Source organism: Sinohyriopsis cumingii, chromosome 3 (genome assembly GCF_028554795.1).
Source record: "Sinohyriopsis cumingii isolate HCF-2022 chromosome 3, ASM2855479v2, whole genome shotgun sequence".
In the NCBI taxonomy this organism is placed as follows: Eukaryota; Metazoa; Mollusca; class Bivalvia; order Unionida; family Unionidae; genus Sinohyriopsis; species Sinohyriopsis cumingii.
Genome location: NC_142963.1, coordinates 69,672,782 through 69,696,575, shown reverse-complemented (window position 1 = coordinate 69,696,575; position 23,794 = coordinate 69,672,782). Strand labels below are relative to the sequence as shown.

Sequence of the window (23,794 nt, the reverse complement as noted above, 5' to 3'; positions counted from 1 at the left end):
CAGAAATGATTTCTTGTCTGTAAGAGGAAAATTTATATTGAATCATGGTGAACTGTATTCATTTTTTTCCAAAAGAGATATCGGCTACACGTACATTATATTAGTTACTGAAACTTTAAGATAATATTAACATAAAGTGAAATTTGTTATGACCTAACTTTGTTGAGAACATTGATAAATGCACAGAATATAATACTACTGACTGAAATCAGCACTCCATTAAATCTTGAAAGACATTAAATCAGTGTTGTTTGAACATGGGTTCCATCGTTTTTTTTCTGAAGTTTTTAGCTTAGCTGTAGCGATATTGTATCACCTGCAAGACTTAGGTTCCAGTTTTTTGGGGGACATTGACATTCTTTTGGTTGTTGAAACTAAGAGTATAGAGAAATGTTGATGTGACAAAATCTGAGATGCTATTCTCTAATAGAAGATACCATGTCAGATTTGGTTGCTTAAGCCCCTAGCAAAAGTAGCATCCACTTTCTGTTGAAACATTAATACATAAAAAGGCATTTGAAGCACGAATCTTCATTTTTGTTCATGCAGGTGGTAATCTTGTTGATTCAGAGAAGTAACTGAGAGAAAATTTAAAATACCATTGTTGATACATGGTTATACTAACCACAAATACTTAGCCAATGTTACAGCTAGCCACTAGGGTGATATCAATCATAGATTTCAGACCCAATATGATCTTTTGAGTAAAATGATGCAGTCATTATCAATAGTGACACTGTATAGTATTTTTTTAAAATTGTTATGACTGGGGGAAAAGTCTTCAAATGCCCATTTCCTTTCAAGAATTATAAATGGGTTTTCTCTATATTTCAGTCCATTCTAGTTTAAGGAAGTGATGGAAAAAAAGAGAAAAAGGAAACACTGTCAGCACTGTGATGACGAGTTTTCAGATCGACACTTCCGACGTCATAATTGCAAAGATGTTCATTGTGAATCAGGTGAGGAAGAGGAGCAAGGATCAGTTGAAGAAAATACTACACAGTACTTTGAGAGCACAGATTTACCTTGGCAGACATCAGCGCTGCCCTTGCCAAAGAATATCACAGAGGAGAATAGATTGATGTATTTTGAACCAGTTCAGAGTCAAGGCATCAGTTCCTCAGACAGTGAAAGTGACAATAGCATGTATGAAGCAGCTTTTGAAGATGCTATGTCTGACTGTGAAACAGAATTTGTTACTGAAAAATCATCTGGAAATGATTATATTTGGTGGATTCTAAAAGCACTTTTAAAGTGGCAGTCCTGTTTTTTTATACCTGATAGAGCCTTTTCTTATATTTTGATTCTAATAAAATCTGTGTTGTACTCAAATTCATCAGTTTTCATGAAAACTTTGTATCAGGACTTTCTAGTAACCATTTATCAAATGAACAGATTTGTGTCTTTCAGCAGAGACAATTTTAAGAAATATGTCGTTTGTACAAAATGTTTTACTCTGTATGACTATGAGGACTGCATTGATGTTATTGAAGGTCGTAACGTTTCACACATTTGTGGAAATGTAGCTTATCCATGTCATCCTAGTCCACATTTACAAAGAGTTTGTGGAGAGACATTGTTAAAAATTGTACGCTTTCAAAATGGGGATCAGTTAACTCCTTTTAAAACATATTGTTATAGGAAATTAGAGGATAGCATCTTGGATTTGGTAAAAAGATCGGGTTTGGGAAAAAATGCGAATCATGGAGGCAGAGAAAAGTACCTAATGATGTTTTGATGGATGTGTATGATGGAAAAGTTTGGCATGAATTTTCAAGTGATGCATGGAATTTTTTTACTAGTGAACGTAGTTATGTATTAATGTTGAATGTTGACTGGTTCCAGCCATTTAAACATTCAAGCTATTCTGTTGGAGCTATATATCTATGCATATTGAATTTACCTAGAGAAGAAAGGTTTAAGCAGGAAAATATAATTTTAGTTGGTTTAATACCAGACATGAAAACTGAGCCTCCAACAAACACCTTTATAGAACCACTTGTAGAGGAGTTAAAGTTGCTTGGAATGGTTTTTATTTGAAAAGTTACCAATCTCCAGATGCACCAGTTCTTGTCAGGTTAGCATTGTTATGTGTTGGTTGTGATATTCCAGCAAGTAGAAAATTATGTGGCTTTTTTAGGCCATTCTGCCACAGTGGGGTGTAACAAATGTACTAAAGCATTTTTAGGTGGGATTGGAGAGAAGAATTATGGTGGTTTTAATTTATCGGAGTGGAACTTGAGAAATAACTAATCACATCGAAAATTAGTGCAAAAGGTCATGAAAGCAAAGACCAAAGGTTCCAGAGAAGAGTAGAAAGGAAATATGGCATACGTTACTCTGTTCTCCTTGAATTACACTATTTTGATCCAGTTAGAATGATCGTTCTTGACCCTATGCATAACCTTTTCCTAGGATGTGCAAAACATATGTTAAAAATTTGGAACGCAACAAAAATACTGCGTGATGAACATTTAGGGATGATACAAGAGAAAATAGAGCTGATTCAATGCCCCTCTGATGTTGGAAAACTTCCACAAAAATTTTTCATCAAGTTTTGGTAGTTTTACAGCAGACCAGTGGAAAAACTGGACCATACTTTTCTCAGTTTTTGCTCTAAAAGATGTGTTGAAATCAGAGGATTTAGAATGCTGGCGAGCATTTGTTCTTGCATGCAAGAATTTATGCACAAGAACAATGAAAAAGTCAAATGTCCAGCTTGCCCAGAGACTGTTGTTGTCTTTTTGTGAGAGATTTGAAAGGCTATACGGGGAAGACAGAGTAACACCTAACATGCATATGCATGCACACTTAGATTAGTGTATTAATGATTATGGACCCATATATTCCTTTTGGTTGTTCAGTTTTGAGAGAGAAAATGGTGTATTGGGCTCAGTGCCCACAAACAGAAAAAATATTGAAATTCAGTTAATGAGAAAATTCATCAAAAACTTGCACACAATGGATATTGTTTGCAATTTGAACATATTGAATGACTTTGGATCAGAATTTAATAAGCTGTTTGGCTTAGATGAGTCACCAGATCATGGAACTCTAAGTGAAATGGGTCAAAAACCAGATTTTGAATATATAAAAATGTCGTCAAGGAATGTATACTTTCAGAATGCAGATAGGAGATTAAATGATGGAATTGTCTATCCCTCTAGTAAGAGTATGGCTTTGACTGAGGTAGAAGTCAAGTATCTATTAGTAATGTATGGTGTACGGTATCCAAACAGTGTGATTTCTGCAGAGTCTGTGTGCAGTTCATACAGATCTGTTAGACAGGTATCGATATATGGTAGTATATTGGGTACTAAACATGGAAGGAGTTATAGATCATCAGTGATACTGGCTCATTGGTCTGATGGAGATGGTAAGATTGGTGGTTATAATACGGTTGATTTGACCCCACGGCCAGGTCAGATTGAAAAACATTTGTTACACAATCTGTTTTTGGATGGGAAATTGTGTTTGCATTTAATAGCAAAAGTTATTTGGTTTGCAGAATTAGATGAGTCACTTAAAAATATGTATGGGAAGCCAGTTGAAGTTTGGAGAAGTGATACATTTGAAAGAGAGGGACCAGCAGTATTTATACCTGTGCAAAGAATTAAGTCAGAGTTTGTTTATGCATACAAAACAATGAAAAACATGAAAGTCATAATTGTCTGCCCTCGTGATAGATATCTTGTGTAAGATAAATGGACTTTTAGGCATGCAAATTAACAGGACATTATTACCATCGTAATGTTTAATGGACTAGTGATCAGTTTCTAAGTGTTTACATTTTTCTTTTAATTGTGACCACTTAAACTGATAAGTGTCATGAATTAAAACATTGTCATGTAAAGGACTAAACATGTATGACTTTAATAGGCAGGTCCTGATTAAGTAAATGAAGTATTATTAAGCTGTAAATTTGCTGATGTAGATGATATGCTTTGTGTTGGCTTGTTAAAGGCAAATTTTGCTTTTGATGTCCACTTTTGATGGAAATACATTTCTATATCTGGTTTTTTTAATAACTAAAGCCATTGAACAGTTAATTTAAATGTTTATTGTTACAAGCAAATTCTTTTTAAATTGCGCTCACACAAAGCTTGTGTGAAACTCTGCACGTGTATAATTTACATGAAGCTGGTACACACAGAACTTGTGTGAAACCATGCACATGTATGACTTACATGAAGCTGGTAGACACAACTTGTGTGAAAGCATGCACATGCATGACTTACATGAAGCTGGTACACACAGAACTTGTGTGAAACCACGCACATGTATGACTTACATGAAGCAGATACACACAGAACTTGTGTGAAACCACGCACATGTATGACTTACATGAAGCTGGTACACACAGAACTTGTTTGAAACCACGCACATGTATGACTTGCATGAAGCTGGTACACACAGAACTTGTGTGAAACCATGCATGTGTATAACTTGCATGAAGTTGGTATACAAACTTCTGTGAAACCGTGGACATTTATTGCTTACATGGCACATAGCGATGGGCCGACCATTGATCATAATAAAAAAAATTAGTTGATAGCAATGAAAAACTAAGCACTCAAACTCAAAAATAAATGTTCAGTTAATCGGAAACAAGGATGACAAAAACTCAGAAGATAGTTTTTAGAAGCCAGTTATTCACTTAATTCGCCATTTTTTATAAGCTAACATTTTCTGATCAGTTGTAGATTTGTATTATGTCAAGCAATGATTTTTGATAATTTTCGTTCGTTTGTTTGAGATATTTTTGAAAGAATTCAGCTCTGTTAGGTATTGATATATGGTAGTATATTGGATACTAAACATGGAAGGTGTTATAGATCATCAATCATACTGGCTCATTGGTCTGATAGAGATGGTAAGATTGCTGGTTGTAATACAGTTGATTTGATCCCATGGCCAGGTCAGATTGAAAAACATTTGTTACACAATCTGTTTTTTGGATGGGAAATTGTGTTTGCATTTAATAGCAAAAGTTACTTGGTTTACAGAATTAGATGAGTCACTTAAAAATATGTATGGGAAGCCAGTTGAAGTTTGGAGAAGTGATACATTTGAAAGAGAGGGACCAGCAATATTTATACCTGTGCAAAGAATTAAGTCATTATGCATACAAGACAAATGTTTACATTTTTCTTTTAATTGTGACCACATAAACTGGTAAGTGTCATGAATTAAAACATTGTGATGTAAATGACTAAACATGTATGACTTTAATATTCAGGTCCTGATTAAGTAAATGAAGTATTATTCAGCTGTAAATTTGCTGATGTAGATGATATGCTTTGTGTTGGCTTGTTAAAGGCAAATTGTGCTTTTGATGTCCACTTTTGATGGAAATAACATTTCTATATCTGGTTTTTAAGTAACTAAATCCATTGAACAGTTAATTTAAATGTTAATTGTTACAAGCAAATTCTTTTTAAATTGGGCCCACACAAAGCTTGTGTAATAACTCTGCACGTGTATAACTTACATGAAGCTGGTACACACAAAGCTTGTGTGAAACTATGCACATGTATGACTTACATGAAGCTGGTACACAGAACTTGTGGAAAACCGTGTATGTGTATGACTTATATGAAGCTGGTACACACAAAGCTTGTGTTTTACTCTGCATGTGTATGACTTACATGAAGCTGGTACACAGAACTTGTGGAAAACCATGTACGTGTATGACTTGTATGAATCTGGTATACACAAAGCTTGTGTGAAACTGTATATGTATGACTTGCATGAAGCTGGTACACACAGAACTTGTGGAAAACCATGCACATGTATGACATACATAAAGCTGGTACACACAGAACTTGTGTGAAACTCTGCATGTGTATAATTTACATGAAGCTGGTACACACAGAACTTGTGTGAAACCATGCACATGTATGACTTACATGAAGCCGGTACACACACAACTTGTGTGAAACCATGCACGTTTATAACTTGCATTAAGTTGGTACACAAAACTTCTGTGAAACCGTGTACATTTATTGCTTATATGGCACATAGCGATGAGCCGACCATTGATCATAATAAAAAAATTAGTTGATAGCAATGACTAAACATGTATGACTTTAATATTCAGGTCCTGATTAAGTAAATGAATATATTATTCTGCTGTAAATTTGCTGATGTAGATAACATGTTTATTGTTGGCTTCTTAAAGGCAAATTGTGCTTTTGATGTCCACTATTGATGGAAATACATTTCTATATCTGGCTTATAAATAACTAAAGCCATTGAACAGTTACTTTAAATGTTAATTGTTACAAGCAAGTTCTTTTTAAATTGCGCCCTTACAATATTTGTGTGAAACCATGCGCATGCATTACTTTCATGGAACTGGTGCACACACAAAACTTGTGTGAAACCATGCACATGTATACATTACATGAAGCTGGTACACACAGAACATGTGTGAAATCATGCACGTGTATGACTTACATGAAGATGGTATATAATGAATACAATTAAAATAAAGGGAGATAAGACCACATTGACTAAATTCTGTCAATCTTAAAAATGTCCTGCACGTTGAGTATATATATATTTTTTTTTATCTTTATAATTATATTATGTACAGATTGGAAACTGACTATAGTAGAACTGCATTCAGAGTGATATTGTTGTTTTTGCATAATATACATTTTTCCTGAAATTCCAATATATAGAATTTTAAATCCTTCTATTTTATATTCATGAAATCATGTATTTAGTTTGCAGTTGTATCTTGTGTAACAATAAATAAAAGAATGTTTTTAGTGTCGCAGTAGTTCAGATTTTTTTCCCAATTGTCAGTGTCATGTTTGAATGATATCAGTCATCAGACGCTTAACCTACTATTAGGCATTTTTGATTTTGTGCTTGTTGAGTTAATATATATGAACATTTTTTTTTTTGTTTTGTTCCAACTGAAATGTAAAATCTTTTGATCAAAATATTAGTAAAAACTGACTAAACAAGTAAAGCATGTTCTTATATACTTTCAGCGATGGACAAACCACATATGAATGAATGTATTTAATTATGGGCTTGCAACAGTATATCAGTTTCATAAAGTCGATCAGCCATCGGCAGTTGTCTTCAGTTAACAAAGTTGTGGAACACAAATAATGTAAAACAATAACATTTTTATTTGGTTAATCATATTTATATCGATAAAAGAGATCATTCATGTTCATTTATTAACATTTTGACCTAGAGAGCAAAAATATAGCTGTATAAGAAACAAAAATGAAAATTTGCTCTCAGCAACTGAATTTAATCGATGATTGTTTGTGTGAAACTGATAATCAGCTATGAAATTCAGACCAATTCACATCACTAATCGCACTGGTACACACAAAGCTTGTGTGAAATCATACACCTGTATAATTTGCATGAAGCTGGTACACACAAAGATTGTGTGAAGACATGCACATGTGTAACTTAAATGAAGCTGATAACGAAAAACTTGTGAAACTATGCACATGATAACACACAAAATGTAATGAAACTGCATATGTATAACTTGCATGAATGAGGAAGAAGTAAAGGACCATAATTGATATTTAAACAATGGGGCTATATAGGAGATTATTATATATACAAGTACCTTGGTTTCTGCATCATGTTGCTCTATATTTAAACATGTTTGTAGCCATATAGTTTGAATTTTATTAATTACAATTAAGTTCATATAATTTGTATTCCATAATGGTTACAATAAGGCAGTACTTATGTTGGAATATAAAATCCAAGAATCACAGAAATATTCTCTCAGTAAAGTTTTCACCAAGCAAATGACTCATTCAGAACTTACAAAGAAAAATTCATTGATTACAAGAGATGGAATTGATTAATGTGTCATTGACTAGTTTGATATTTTTTGGCAATAGAGTTATTAATAAAATGTATTTCCCAAATGATGATTGCTTTTCTTTAATAGCTATTTAACCCTTTTGTTGTTCTTTTAGAAATATTGGCCATTATCATGTATATATATCGATTAAGATACTGTTTGTGATTCTGATGTTGACTGTACATTTTGATGTAATGATTGCAATACATTTTTTAAACTATTGATCATTTGTTATTGTTATCATTTTTCACATTTATCTGGATTTATTGTAGCTTTACTGGAACAGTCCCATTAAACAAATCTCTTTGGTAGACCTAACTATACCATCTGTCCTTACGTTAAATGAAGCAAAGTGTCAAACTATTTAAAGTCTGTAAGTGTGTGGCAAAAAAGCTTGCAGTTTAGTATGGATTTAATATTTGTAAAGCCAAACTTTCAATGCCTTTTATTTTTGTAAAGACCACTCAACTGCTTTTTTAGTCTTTACAGTAACTAAAGATGACCTTTCATCTTTTTGTTATGTAAAGATATTGTAAAGGTGGTACTGATGCATTTTACATCTTTACTTGTATTTAAGTATAACTTAAATATTTGTGAAGGCAACTTTTCATACAGTGTATAACGCGAGTGTTACTATAGGTATGAAAAGTAGAATACCGGTGCTAATGCATGCCATCATTCCTGAAAAGCGTGAAGAAAGTTGAATTTGGTGTTGACATGAAAAGTCGCGTACCTACACTAAGAATCGGTGCTAAATTTATTGACCTATTCGAAGTTTAAGTTGATATATCATAGTCTAACAAATCAGTGTCCAACTCTGTAGTGATACTGATGGAGAGTGTCTGGTCTAATCAGACTAATTCATAAAATCATGCAATAGGTGCAAAGAAACCTGTTTGCTGCAACACATAAGTGTACATTTTAGACAACAGTATTTCATACAGCTCATGAGTTAAGGTTGGTTGAAGAGGCCTTTCAGTGATATGTACATAATATTTCCGGATTAAATCCTATTTTTGACAACTTGGAAATCCACGTGGAATAAGACTCTGCCTTCTGTCACCATTTCGAATTTCATGGTTACATCCGATCCGGCTGTTCATTAGATTCAGCAATTAATCAGAACTGAATTTTACTCTTTCACTTATTTGAACATAGCAAGAAAAATAATCATTGAAACGAACAATTTCGAAAGTTTTTAGAATAGTGACTACTATACGAATAAACCGGTTGGGAAATCCTGACGTCTTCGACGCTGCAAGCATAAACTAATTTAGTTATTTAAAATGGACCAGGTTCTTGCTCCAAGCATATGTTTACAATACGCAATTCACCCTTTCTTGTTGACAGTGAGTCCTACAACACTTCGTCCCACATGTGTAGAATCACCTTTTATCAAAATTTGTGTCTGCCTCCTTCAAATCAAGCGTCAACGTAATTCGATATTATTTCATTGGTCATCGGATGTTTCAAAATCAGCACACATAATCAATAATCAAATATGGTACTTTAAATAAGAATTTATGGATAACTGAAAGAATAGTCAGAGACAGGGTATAGATAACTAAGTGGGATGATGTTGAAAATTATTTATTATTTGTATTAAAAGCAAGTTGAAAATGATGCTAATAAACTATCCGCTCATACATGCAAGAAGAAAGATAGAGTAGAGAGCAGCTAAGAAATTATACTTAAAATTGAATATCTGCCAAACTTTTGAAAGTTTAGGTACAACAATTCTGGGGTTTAATCCTTCACAGATGAATATGGAAGAAAAATGTAGATTAATATGTCATGCTAGATAACAGAATTTAATAAAGAGTATCATTACTAACAACGCTGAACAATGTAATTGGTTTGGTAATTTATGGCACGGCAACATGGGCAAGTTATTTTGTGCCGGCGTAAAATGCCTTGCATGGGGCTAATCAGATAGTAAAATGAAAACCATATCATTTTACGTGAAGTGTATGCTTGCCACTGGGCCACAGTGGCTCCTGTTTCCATTTGTCTGCGACACGAAGGAAGACGCATCCTACAACCCCAATCCCACAGAGTGTATACGGAACCGTAAACTACATGTAGATACCCAGGAACTATGAATTATTGTATGCTCGTTTTTTCACCGTTATTTTGTCAGAATCGTGCAATATTACCCGATACTGAACTCGCGTGAAAATACACATATTGCATTCACGTGCATAAAGGAGCTACTTTCTATTGTAAACAAACAATGGACGCAGACGCCAGCACTTTTGATTTGTAAGCAAATCATGTACACTCGCGTAGTAGGCGCTTTACATTGTGGTTGTTTAAATTTGTTTCTGAATGAAGTAAAGCAGACGTTTCGTGGACTGCCACATTCCAGCTGCATTTACACATTCCGCGTTAACTTTTTTGATATAATGTTTCGGATTTAGGCTAGCTATACAACATATGCAAGAAAGGGTCCTTACAAGTAGCATACAAGTGACAAGGCATATACTGTCTTCTTTAGCTGGTGATAAGAATGGCAAAAATTTATGCTTACAGTTTTACATCCTGAACATCCTCAAAATGTACGTCTTTAATTCTGCAAATCCGAATTACATGAACCATGTCATAGGTTCTCAATCTTGATTACACATTTCGAAATTGTACTGTAATTTCGAATATAAGTGCAGTTACATCCTTCTTACTGTACTCAGAATGAAATAAGCATTAAATTCCATAGCGTCTTTTTGATAAAGACTTCATATTTTTCCGACATTATGATTTCAAACATTCAATGACAGAAACAGAAACACATTTGCAGATGTCAACACGCTTCTCCCTCGCTTCTTCAGTCCGATGTATTTCATGTGGAATTGTCATATATAAATCCAGTCCATAATCACGAAATGTCGTACAATGCGCTATGTGTGTGTGTGTGTGTGTGTGTGTGGTATCGTTATTGTTGACTTGTTGTGGCAAATTATGTAAGCAAGAGCAAAATGAGCAATATTAGCTTATTTTCATGCTTAACATCAATATTAATGTACCATTTTATTCAGAACATCATACATGATATGAAAATAAAACAAATAATTGCATTTTTCTATTTGTTTTAAGGTGGCGCTCTACAGTTTCGCATTTTGCATAGGGTTAGAATTTTAAAGAAAAAGAATTTCCTAGGGTTTCCTCACTTTTCATACTGGCAATTTAAAAAAGACCTTGTAAATCTTAGGTATAATTCAAAGAACCTTTAATTTCCTTTATTTTCTTGTATTATTGTGTGCAATTTGGGTTTTAGAGTATACAACTTGGCCTTACTCCAGATGTGCACCTTTCAAAAAGTACTAGCTCCAGTTGGTCATTTTCACTTCCTGAACTTCAGAGGTAAATTATATAAAAAAGAGCCGATAACTTATTTTACATTTGATATATCTGGTAATTCATTCATTGCACTTTCAGAAGCTGGTATTGTCTAGTCTGGTTAAATTCTTTTTCCCTATTTTAATAGCTGCTATGGATAGTGTACTTTAGACTAATTCAGACTGATTTTTTAGCACAAGGGAGCAGTCACTTTAGTTTGCAGTGTGCTTAGATCACATACAGTTTCCAAAAGTACAATATCCAAAGAAATATCATCCACATTACATTAATGTAGCATAGATGTATGCCAACATTATCTCCATTGTGCATGTTTTAAACGCAAACAACTTCACCTTACATACGTCACTCTCTCAAAAGTACATAATAATTGGTGAGTTAGAATAATATAAAAAATATTCTTAACTAATTGTAAACAGGGGACATAAATAACGAAAATGAAGAATGAATATTGTACAGAGCTTTTATTTTAGTTCTTTTGGATACCCCGTATTAAGACGGTGAATCCAATAAGTTTCATTTGGTAGACTTTCCATCTCACAATCAGCTATAAACAATAGGTTCAAAGGAGAGATCTGGCAAAGGAGAAAGCTTGCAAAGGAGAAATCTTGCAAAGTATGGGAACTCTTGTTAAAATGTGCGGCAACATGAGATGAAAATAATTTTCGATATAAGTATTTTATGTCTGATCTATGCTGGTTCATACGTTTAGATATTTGTTGACTGGTTTTTCCAATATATTGGATACCACATTTTTTGCATGTGATCAAATAAATAACATTTGATGTTGCACAATTAGTATCACAACGCAGATTAAAAGTTTCTTTCGTATTATTGCTACTGAAAGAAGTATTTTCATTAATAAAAGAAGAGTAAAAGAATAATATATATATTGCTAGTTAAGGGAGGGTTCTTAAAAAGCCACGTTTTCACGTTTTTGCAAGAGAGATGTTTCGATAAAAGACAGAGAAATGAAAAAGTAAACAATTATGAACAAAACAGTATTAACTAAATTTATCATTAAGTTTATTTGTGGATCATAACCTTGTTTTCTATATGCTTCTTCACGTAAAGTTCTAGAACAGGTTTACGTATCCATTCAGTAAGTAAAACGAAGTGCATGCCTGAAATATTCCAATGACAATGAATTCAGTCTTTGCATTTTGCAGGCAAGCATTGTGACAACTCACACTTGCTCCTGCTTCTACATGTCTCCTTGAAATCGGCGATATGCATCAAAGCAATTGATCGATATATAAAAGAAACTGTGTAGTTACTTAACAGAAGAATGTAGTATGGATCGGGTGTAAATAGAAATACTGATATATTTACTGTGAAAAGTGAGCGCAAGTCTCTTTGTAAAGCCTTGCAATATTTCACATTTTATTATTTAATATTAAACCTGCTTTCATGAATAACACTTTATTTTGAAATCATTTATTAAGGGTTATTAACTTCAAGGGATAGCAACTAATTGTGCCTATTATTAGTAGTCTAGTTAAGAAACAAGATGACTTTTTCATGTTTTCAAACTGGATTGGTGCCATGTCTTATTTTAGTTGTATTTCAGGCTTTGATTTATGTTGATCGAGATTATTGAGGTAATGGAATTTGTCACTCAAAACTTTATTTTGACATTTAGAACATTTTTTTAAATATATACTGTTCGATGTCATGATTCAGGCAGATCTGGCACGCATGGGAAAAATGCATGTCTTGTACACACGAGTGCTGCGCCATCGCAAGGCGATTATAGACCAGAATGAACAGCAACCTAAATACAACGAAAAATACACATTTATATATATATATATATATATATATATATATATATATATATATATATATATATATATATACATCGACCAGATTCAACATAAATATTCTTCGAACTGGATACCTGTTTTATCAATTCTAATTTTTTTTTTTTTTACCTTGGACGCTCTTTGTAAAACAGAAAACCAATCCTATTTGTGTTGATCTAAGAGGACGATTTTAATATAATTATCTTACTTGTGTTAATAATAAAACTAATTCGCAAAGAAGAGCATCCAGATCATGGCCCTCGCGTTTAAACAGATATACTGCATCTTTTCAAGCGGGGTTCTGTGGCATTTCGTCTGCCTTGTTGAGTTGCATGGTAGGGCAGATGACGATACCATTGAGTTGGTCCTTATGCGTCGACTATAGCAGTTCGCAGGCAAGACAGATCGTATTTACTGCAGTCGCTGCGAATCACTACTATGGCGTAGTGTGTCGCGTCCTCGAATAACATGACTATTCATGGGGTTTTTCGTTGTGTTTAGGTTGCTGTTCTTTCTAGTCTATAATCGCCTTGCGATGGCGCAGCACTCGGGTGTACAAGGCATGCATTTTTCCCATGCGTGCCAGATCTGCGTGAATCAGGATATCGAATTCCAGGGAGATAACTCTAATGGTGTACCACGCCTCTTTGTCGGTGCTCCGAATCACCCTTGCGTGGTTGTTAAACTTCAGCTCAGAAGGCTGGACTGGTAGTATGGCCTCTGATCATTTAACACCTTTAGGTCGAACAACCTCTACTGGCTCAATTATTAAGGTAACCAAATTGGCTTTGGAGCCTTGGATTGCACAAACATACTAGATAGCTTTCGTTAAGAGGCTCTGCTCCAGGTAAGGATCCTGTAGTGTTGCAGCTAGGCCAAGTAAAAAGAAATAAGGGCAAATAAAAAGCAATATGGGCATATAAAAAGCAACAAGAGCAAATACAATGCAATAAGGGCAAATGAAAAGCAATAAGGTAAAGTAAAATGCAATAAGGGCAAATACAATGTTAAATTCTTGATTCCTATCCCTATCTTATACTTTCTGACAAACATGTAGTCCTTATAGATTATATATTGCTTTACAAGCCATGGCACAGGAAGAAAACGTGTCCTCTTCCCCGATGCCAGTAATATATAAAAAACATACGGACCTTAAAATTATTACCTCGCAAAAGGTAAATATAATGATACGAATTCCTCTCAAGATCAATGTACTACTAATGTGTGCCATTTGCAAAAAGGTGCGTGCTCTGTTTTATCAAAAGTTGTGTCTTCTCAGCTTATCTAAAAATAACGTAATATGCCAATAACATATAAATTTAGATTACACGGCATTTTGACCCGGCCGAAATATTCATGTGCAAAAAACAAACAAAATTTGAGTGTATCAATGCTTTCTTTGAATTGTACCTCTGCATATAAGTAACTTTATAATGTCCGCCTAAGGTGGATATTGAGTATATTTGCGTGCATGTGTGTGACACCAAAGATTTTGTCCTCGCTTAAACTGGAAATAGTCCCCAAGCTCCTTCTGTACAGAATTTCTGATACTTATTTTTAGAGATGCACAGACAATGTGGAGACGGGTATACGGGATAGGCAATGGACCATGAGTGAGTGATAAAACCATGGAAGATGTGATATTGCAGAAATCGACGTCATATCAGAAACTCAGGAACAAAATCTTGATATGATTACAGTTATTATTCTTGTCTCTGTCTTAATTTGCTTGGTATACCGCTCGCTGCACCGTCATTTTATGTTTACTCCTAAAATAGGTTATCAACAACATGAACTGCGATTAGATTTTGCTGCATTTGAACAATCGTCTACTCCTAAAATAGGTTATCAAGAACATGCACTGCGACATTCTGCTGCGTTCCTCTAGCTATGACTGGTTCTGTGTTTGTCTTGTACATATGAGTTAAGTCTCCAAAGATCATACGGTATTCCAAGTTGAAGGGCGGGGGAATAAGCCATTTGTCCAAAAATTGTGTCATGTAAACCTACGTGTCGGAGTGGCTGACACTATCAACTACATGTAACATAATCTAATTTAGGCTCATATAGTGTCATGGAAATCTACTTTTCAGACGAATCGTTAGGTGCAAAATCTGAAATTATGTCATATATGTTTAGCTAAAACACACCAAAAAAGCTGTAGCAAGAATGCTGAACATTCATAAGAAGGTATTCCTTTCCGTTATTAACGAACGAATCTGATATTATTGTAAAATAATTAAAATATGACGAATAATTAAATTATGGTGATAATTAATATTGTGTTATTGACCAGACGTTAATGAATATTACAAAATATAACAAGATGAAAAGGAAGTAGAATAACGCATAGTATATTATTCATAAGACAATTTTAAAATCTATTTTCATGACGTCAAAGAGAGAATATTACGAATATCTCTTACAATAAATTTGTTTTACTTGAAAAACGTCAAATGTGAGATTCCTCCAACTCAGTAATAGTTTGTGGAAAGTCAGTTTAACTTCAGTGAGACCATTGGTATATATATGCTCTGACTTATAAAATAACTGTGTTAGATTACATAATCGAAACATACACGTGTACATCCAGAACCCGATTATATCTCTACACAAATTATCACCTCTGCCTTAGGATTACCTTATCGGACCATGCATTAACCATGCAGTAGTTCTTCTCTCACCAATGCATAGATTTGAAACAAGGAGATACGAATCATCTGTACGTACCACCTATGTCCCTCGCATCACCCTACTTGTTTTGTTTCTAAATGGAACTATGCCTGGATATCATGCAGCGAAACTTAAAATATGATCCAATGCAAGGTCTGTAGCAATAAACCATGAATGGCATCTCTATACAAAAAAGATTGGATATTTTAGTGCACGGTTTTGTCGTATTTTATGTGTTTATATTGCTTTACAAATCCAGAATAAAGAGATGAGTCATAAGTTATATTTGAATTTTGAAGAAGAAAACCACCTTGAAGTGTTGCAATTATTTGCTGCATGCAGATTTTGTTTTATTCATTTGTGCAGTTGAGAGAATCTCAGAATTGTTTTAAAAAAATGTAAAATGCCGACTGATGAAAGAGACTGTTGGTGAGAGTAATTGTAACAACAAGTAGTCACAGCATTAGTTGACACTGGTAATGGTGTTGTGTATCCGTTTATATTAAAGTGGAGCACAATCACTATTTAATATCACGGGATTTACTTAAATAATTAATGCTAATAGCCTGCAGAAAAAATGGAATCTAATAATGTACTGTGGTTGTTTGCCATTCTACGTATTATTTTCTATAAATTCACATGAACACAATATAATTTCAGTCCCAAAACAAAACAAACAGGTTCATAAAATATTTGTGTCTGGATTACGATCTACGACATAATATATATTTGATATAATATAATATAATATAATATAATATAATATAATATAATATAATATAATATAATATATATTTGATGACTATGAAGAATTTCGAGTTTATGGTATGTTTGAGACTTTACAATATATGAAATGCTGACATTAAGAGGATAACATTGGAATAATCCTGAGCAATAAGTGATGCACTTTAAGATAACACTGAAGTTATACTTCGGGTACACATATGAACAATTTATCGTTCCGCAGATGAATCCAGAAAAGGGAGCCCTTGGTTTTCGCTGACCAGTCATTTTGTGCTATCGAACCCGAATGATATATATATACATACATACAGAAGATCGAACTAATTAAGACATTTAACTTCATTCTTTTATTGCAACGACCCTTCCTGAAGAACAATGCCAACATTTCTTTATATTTTTCAGCCTATTGATAACAACTAAAATGAATATCTTCAACGTCAAAATAATGCCATGCCGTGCCAGATTTCGGTAGTGAAAACCTCGTGTATCACCTAGTCGTAGCGAAAAGTGTTTATTGGTTTGATCTATCATGAATGTGTCTGTTGTTTGCATGCCAATGAAAATTTATATTTTTGTGTTCCAAAAACGTTAACAGCAATAAAAAATAACTTGCAAAGTTTAGTATTTTTTCTTTTACTCTTAATACGATAATGCGATCTTAATATACCACTCAGGTGGCCAAAGTGGATTTGAACTCAGACCGAGTCATGTGAAAAGACATACAAAAAATGGTACTAGCCGCTACCTCGCTTGGCGCTCAGCATTAAGAGGTTAGTGTTAGGATTGGTCGGCCTGGTGTCAAGATAATGAGACCGAGTTGGACAAGATGCTACATGTATGTGAACTGATACCCCCGTGCTAGACATCACATGACTAAAATTGTGAAAGCTACGTTAAAAATAACACACACACACACACACACACACACACACACACACACACACGATCCTAATATATAATTACATCAATTAATCCAGCCACACTCCCTGCCACGTCTCTACCGAGACATTCACCCTTAATTGTATTTCTAATGCTTAGTAGATTTGTGTGCTTATAATAGCCTTCCATGTTGTTTTTCTGTTACTAATCAATTTTATTAAATAATTTAATTTTTTCTAGTATATTTAGTTAATTTGTAACTATTATGCATGTGGCTGATACAGGAAAACGGAATGACTGTTTGCAAATGTTGTAAAATAAATAGGAAGCAAAAATGTAAGGGTGCAAATACCTGTCGATCTATAAAGAGCGCATTAATATAGGCAAGAGAACAAATAATTAGATTTGTGGGGACAGGTGCGTATTAAATCGCTATACTGCAATGATTTTAAACGTATGTGTCGTGAGAGGAAGTGATTCTTAATCAAGCCGTCAGACAAACTGGAATGGAAAAGGTTAACTTCGTTCTTTGTATCGAACATGTCAGATTTGAAATTGTCCAGGCTCAGTTCTTCGGAAATCTAAAAGTCAGGCTGACCATATTTTTGGCGCCTTTTTATAAAAGGTAGTAGATTTATTTAATCTTGATTGATTACGTTAAATAAGAGGCGTGTTTCCCACACGAAATTTCTTGGGTTTTTTATGCCCCATCACCAAATATTTAGTCAGTCTACGTTTCCTGCAAGAGGAAAAAATATAGGAGACTCAGAGATTGAATTTAGAAGATATTCTCTCCTAAAACATTTATCCGAAGGACCGGATGTCTGGAAAGTCGACGGTCACAATTCTGGCGGTAGAAGCGAGCAAAACTTGAAAGCACAAGGTATTTGTGTCAATCTTATGTAATTCGCTGACACCAGTATAATGATTTGCTTGAATTTATTTGCTTATATTTACATGAATTTATTTGTTTAAATCCGTACGTAAATTGTCTTTATATAATAATAATAATAATAATAATAATAATAATAATGAGGATTTTGTATAGCGCCTAATCTTTAAAAGCTCTAAGCGCTTTACAACATTAGACAACGCCTGTAAGATAAAAAAAAACAAACATATAATAATATTATTACAGAAACAAACACCATGAAATTAGAAAAACATTAAAAAAAATAAAAAACATGCTGAGAATATTTCAGGTAGGAAACATTATTAGGTCTTTAAGTTTGTTCTTGCAGTCGAAATAAGTGAGTTTTGAGAGAATTCTTGAATGTGATCACTGTGTCTTTGTGTCTAAGTTCAGTGGGCAATTCATCCCACGTTGCTGGGCCCTGGTATGCAAAAAACGCTGTCCATATGACTTTGTTTTCATAGTGGGAAAAATGAGTATACGATTGTCAGAAGAGGAGCGTAAGTATCTTGCTGGTGTGTACACATGGGTGAGGTCAGATAGGTATGTTGGACTAGAGTCCGACAGTGAAATGATGCACAGAGAACAAATTTTGTGTTTGATTCTGGATCGAATGGATAGCCAGTGTAGGGTACAGAGCAGCTGGGAGGTGTGCTCTGATCGTGGTATTCTAAGTATGATCAGAGCAGCTGTGTTTTGAACTTTTTGAAGTTTATGGAGTACATATTGAGTTGAACCAGACAGAGTTGAGTTTCAATAGTCCAGTCTTGAAAGTACTAATGAACACACAAGTGTTTTAGTGGCATCAACTGAAAGATATTTGCGAATTGAGCTGATGCGTCTCAGCTCAAGAAATGCAGTCTTGCATATGTTCATGACATGTTGGTGCAATGTGAGAGTACTGTCCAGAGTAACACCTAGGTTTCGTACTGATTGTGCGAATTTAATGTTGCCGTTGCTGATATTTATTGTTTGAGGGAAAGGATGTAAATGAGAAGGTCTTTCTGTTGTGATCAGAATGGCCTCAGTTTTTTCATCATTCATCTGCAGCTTGTTACATGTCATCCATGATTTCACATCAGAAATGCACCTCTCTACACCTTGGATGGTAGAATCAACTTCAGTTGGGTGGCTAGATTCGTATATTTGGGTGTCATCAGCGTACAATTGGTGAGACACTGGATGATGATCTATGACACTTGAGAGCGACTGCGTGTACAGAATAAAGAGAACAGGTCAAAGAACAGACCCCTGTGGAACACCACAACATAGATCAACTGGGCTGGAGTGTATTCCATTTGCAGATACAATGTGTGTCCTGTTGACCAAGTAGGACTTGAACCACAGTAAGGTTGTATCATAAATGCCAAATACATGATGGAGACGGTGATGTAATATATCATGGTCTGTTGTGTCAAATGCTGCAGACAAATCAAGGAGGGTGAGGACTGTAATCTTTCCGCTGTCCAACGCAGAGAAAATGTCATTAACTACTTTTGAGTATAACTGTGTTTGAGTTCATCTATCTGAATTCGTACAATGATCATCTTTGTATACGTTTGACGAATTGTTCGAATTTGTCGTCTTGACTGTTATAGGAATCAAGTATTCTAAGAATTTCATGCATTACTTTAGTTGATATGAGTTACGAGAATCCGTTTGAATTCTCCAATCTTGGATGATTTCACGTATGATAAAGACATGAGTGCGTATTGACTGAAATTAACGTTGTTAAGCCATGAAGTGAGATTTCATGTATGTTAAAGACTTGAATGTGTGTATTCGCTGAGAAAACGTAGTTAAGCAATTTAATGAATTTCATTCATTCATTTAAGTAATTGAGACGAGAACGTAACTGTTATGTCTAGTGTGCTGGTAATGTGAGTCAGTGGTGAAATAACCGTTATGAAGTACATTAATCGTAAGAAACTAGGTTTGTTTATACCTGCCATATTTTGCTTGACCAGATAGCCTTTGTTATCTGTTTGAATTCCGATAGGACGATATCTGACATAACGAGACGGGAGTAATGATCTATTCCCAGTAGGATATCTGACAGAAGAAAATAGAAAGGGGGTATGGCAACACATGTGCAAGCCGCTCGCGGTAACCTTCCTACTTATCCCAACGGGTACCAGACAGGCTAAAGAGCCGGGCCTATATGTGGATGGTGTATTAGAACAGCATTTGGCGTAGTTAGATCAGCCTTAATGCTGCATCCGAAAAATTGTCACGGCTGGGAGAAAACGATGGCGGCCACGTTATAAGTGTCTACTAATGGAGGAAATACGCCTGACCGAGTACTAGCGAATTCCTATCCGGTCTAGCTGTGATATTTCTTATTGAAAGAAGAATATGCACTAGCATTCAGTGAGTGTAAGCACGTACACAAAGTCTTTACTGCAGAGAATTACTTTCAAGTTGCCTGGTCGATTTAATCTTGGTTCTCAATTTGGCTAGAGAATTACTTTCAAGTTGCCTGGTCGATTTAATCTTGGTTCTCAATTTGGCTAGGAAACCTATTTGATAATGTTTATTTTAAATTAATCTAATTTGATCTATTTGGCTACCAACATCAAAATTTTACCTTTTTTAATTTATGCGTGATACAAACTAATTATAAGTTGCTTAGACTTAACTGATTGGTATATAATTAGTTAAATATGTTTACACTATGTACACAAAATTCTAACTCGCTTAGTTTTCATTTTTCAAATTTATCAACTCAGTTGATTGGATTAATTGCAGAGGTGGCTAACACATTATTGGTATTATTTTGTCGATATTTACAACTGGACGTGATTTGAACTAAGTACGGGCTGGCGTTCTGCGGAGTACTTAGTGTCCAGGGCTGGCTTGCCGAGCACCTTTTCCTTCTTTACTTAGCTCGAACATTGTATACGTGGCGGAATGTGGAACGATTTCCACCCGCCACAAAACCAGGTGTCCTAATGTGACGTCATCGCTGCCGACCAATCGTAGAGGGCGTCACATACTGCTTGGGTTGACGTTTGGTGCGTTCAGTCGCAACTAAACCAAACTCTTCATAACATGAGTGCGTGTTTCAATCTTTGGCTGCGGTTGAGGAAACGGAATTTGATAAATTCGTCTCGCTTTCACGCGAGATCGAAAAAATTAGGTCAAAATTATCAAACGGATACGAAAGGAACAAGATTATAAACACACCACGTAATAGACAATTAAGAAAGATTATGTCAGATCGTGAAAATGAAAGTGCTGTCAGTAACTGTAGTAGTGAAAGCACTGATTGTGTCTAAGAGAATCAGTATTTAAAAAATCTGGAATTGTGTTTTCTGTTATATTTTATGAAATTGTCATCAATATGAGGAATTAGATCTTATTTTTTAAGTTGATCAAATTCAATACAATAATGTGCATAATTAATAATCTGGTCTCTAATACACGTGATTATAATAATATGTTCTCCCTGCAGTTCATTTAATTGTTCCTGTGTCAATAAAAAAAAATTCACTGCCGTATTCATCAATAATTATATTGACACTAAATTGTTCTGTCCCAACTTGGTGCGGTATCGTTATTGTTCTGATGGCGTTTTCAAGCACGCCTTTGTCGTGTATAAAAACTCTCACATGCTGGTACATGATATAATACCTCTGGATTAAATATTTCATTGTAAAACACTCTTCATGATCAAAAATCGTTAAGATCTTACATATAAATTTATACTCAGTGATTCCCCAATTATTCTTCCTTTTTTTTTTCCTTCATATTTATCATGACCAATAAATCAGAATCTAAAATATTTTTATTATAATGATTTTTAATTTTTCTGAATTTTGTTAAAATTTCTTATTTGTTCAGTAATTTTAGTAGAAATTTCTCATTTTTTCACTAATTTTAGTCGTTTTTATCAAGAAAAAGCAGTCAAATTTTATTTGTTTTTCGATGGTGAAAACCCCAACAGTTTTCTAATTGGTTTTGACTATTGTTTGATAAATTCTTGTATAGCACACCTAAAAATTATTGTTTTGGACAGTTTTTGGATTGATTTTCGAGCACACAAAAAAGAGAATTTATCGAAAAATGGTGAAAACCAATTAGAGAATCGCAGGGGTTTTTACCCTCAAGAATTAAGAAATCTGACAGATTTCCTTTGACAAGTTTATCAAAATAGTTATAAAAAATTAATTTGGTCATGAGATTAAAATAAATCTGATTTCATGTTGAGGTTGAAAATCGTAAAAAAGTGTTATGATTTTACGTAAAGATTTATGTTCAAATTTTCATTTCTTAAATCAATTTAGTATCCGCTCCGGTCAGTAAGTTTGAAATGTATTCTTGACAAGTATGGATTATGACATCGTAGATAAACTGTGTATGCCGCCACCGTATGGATCATTGTTGTGTTTGAGAATAGCCGGTGGTGTGGCTATTTTTCTCCATGACTCAAGCAGTTTGGGGAAATATTCATCGATAAGATCGTTGCCTGATTTCTTAACACATTAATATCAAATAATGGCAATATAAAATTTGGGAACTGTTCCTCGGTTATTTTATAGTGATAATGTGTAGTTGCCAACTACTTTTTATTCCGTGTCCTCTTATATCGTAAGTCCTCTCAATCATCACCTAGATGATGCGTTTTTTACAAATAAAATATATAATGCAACATGATTTAAATGTTGTATCTTCGTGATGATTCTATGTTTTAAATCTTCATTAATTAACTCAAAAACAGAATTTTTAAAATAACTACACTAACGTCTCGAATGCCTTTACGTATTCGATTCTAATTTTATTAGCGAGTTCTTTGAATTTAACTTCATAAACGACATTATTGCGAATTTTTCTGTCAACGTCATATAATGCTAACGGCGTCACAGGATATTTCTTCCCGCCTATGGTGATTTCAGTAGAGGTTTTAAAATTATACCGTAAATCCGCATGAAATACGCATGGATAACCTTGTAAATATTCCTGATACGTTATGTATTTTGCGTATTGTGTAATAAATTCATCTCGTTGTTGTTCTGGTGGGCCATGATATTCTGGTGAGACTTCAGGCCAACTGTGGACGCTTCGAATTGAATGATTGATAAATATCTACAAGGTAATTAGTTGAACCTATTTCAATCGCAGCTGATAATGTCGGTTCGTGGACTGTTATAACAATCTTGGATTCTCTTGATTTGTTCGATTTTATAATTACATGTAGGTACGCCGACAACTTGACAATCGGGAGTTCCATCGTCGATATTTTTATATGAAAATACAAGCGAATTATTTGCTTGTAATACACCGAACGATTTTGACCTGATATTTGGCCATCTATGATATATTCATAATTGTGCTAGTGCTATGTCATTCTCGCGAATTGCAGTTGGAAAATTGATACTAAATTCAGGATTATTTGAGCTTACCGATATCATCGTAATTTTTGACGGAGTTGTATTATTTATAATTTGTTGAAGCAACTCGTTTGTTGATGTCAGTGGAGTTGTCATTGTTATTTAAATTCTGATTTTCTAAATCAGGCGTGGATTATATCAAAGTCATTACTTCCTTGTAAATTTTAATCATCTCCGTGAACTC

The 23,794-nt window shown here is 34.3% G+C and overlaps 2 protein-coding genes across 6 annotated transcripts in view; one reads left to right on the top strand and one right to left on the bottom strand.

Annotated features, from left to right (window-relative positions):
* LOC149803053 (uncharacterized) overlaps positions 1-8,077 on the top strand; it is a 30,770-nt gene extending 22,693 nt beyond the window's left edge. For all 3 annotated transcript variants that reach the window (XM_089952609.1, XM_089952611.1, XM_089952610.1), the window contains one exon: positions 835-8,077. In XM_089952609.1, coding sequence (XP_089808735.1) covers positions 857-1,738 — 882 coding nt within the window. In that variant the 5' untranslated portion in view covers positions 835-856 and the 3' untranslated portion in view covers positions 1,739-8,077. The remainder of the gene's footprint in view (positions 1-834) is intronic.
* Positions 1-23,794, bottom strand: part of LOC149803052 (uncharacterized) — a 112,344-nt gene that overhangs the window by 9,267 nt on the left and 79,283 nt on the right. Inside the window, exon 3 of one of the 3 annotated variants that reach the window (XR_016420126.1) lies at positions 13,048-13,881. The exons of the other annotated variants lie outside the window; for them this stretch is intronic. The gene's annotated coding sequence lies outside the window, so the exon portion shown is untranslated. Of the gene's footprint in view, positions 1-13,047; positions 13,882-23,794 lie in introns of those variants that run through there. 3 annotated transcript variants of the gene reach the window in all.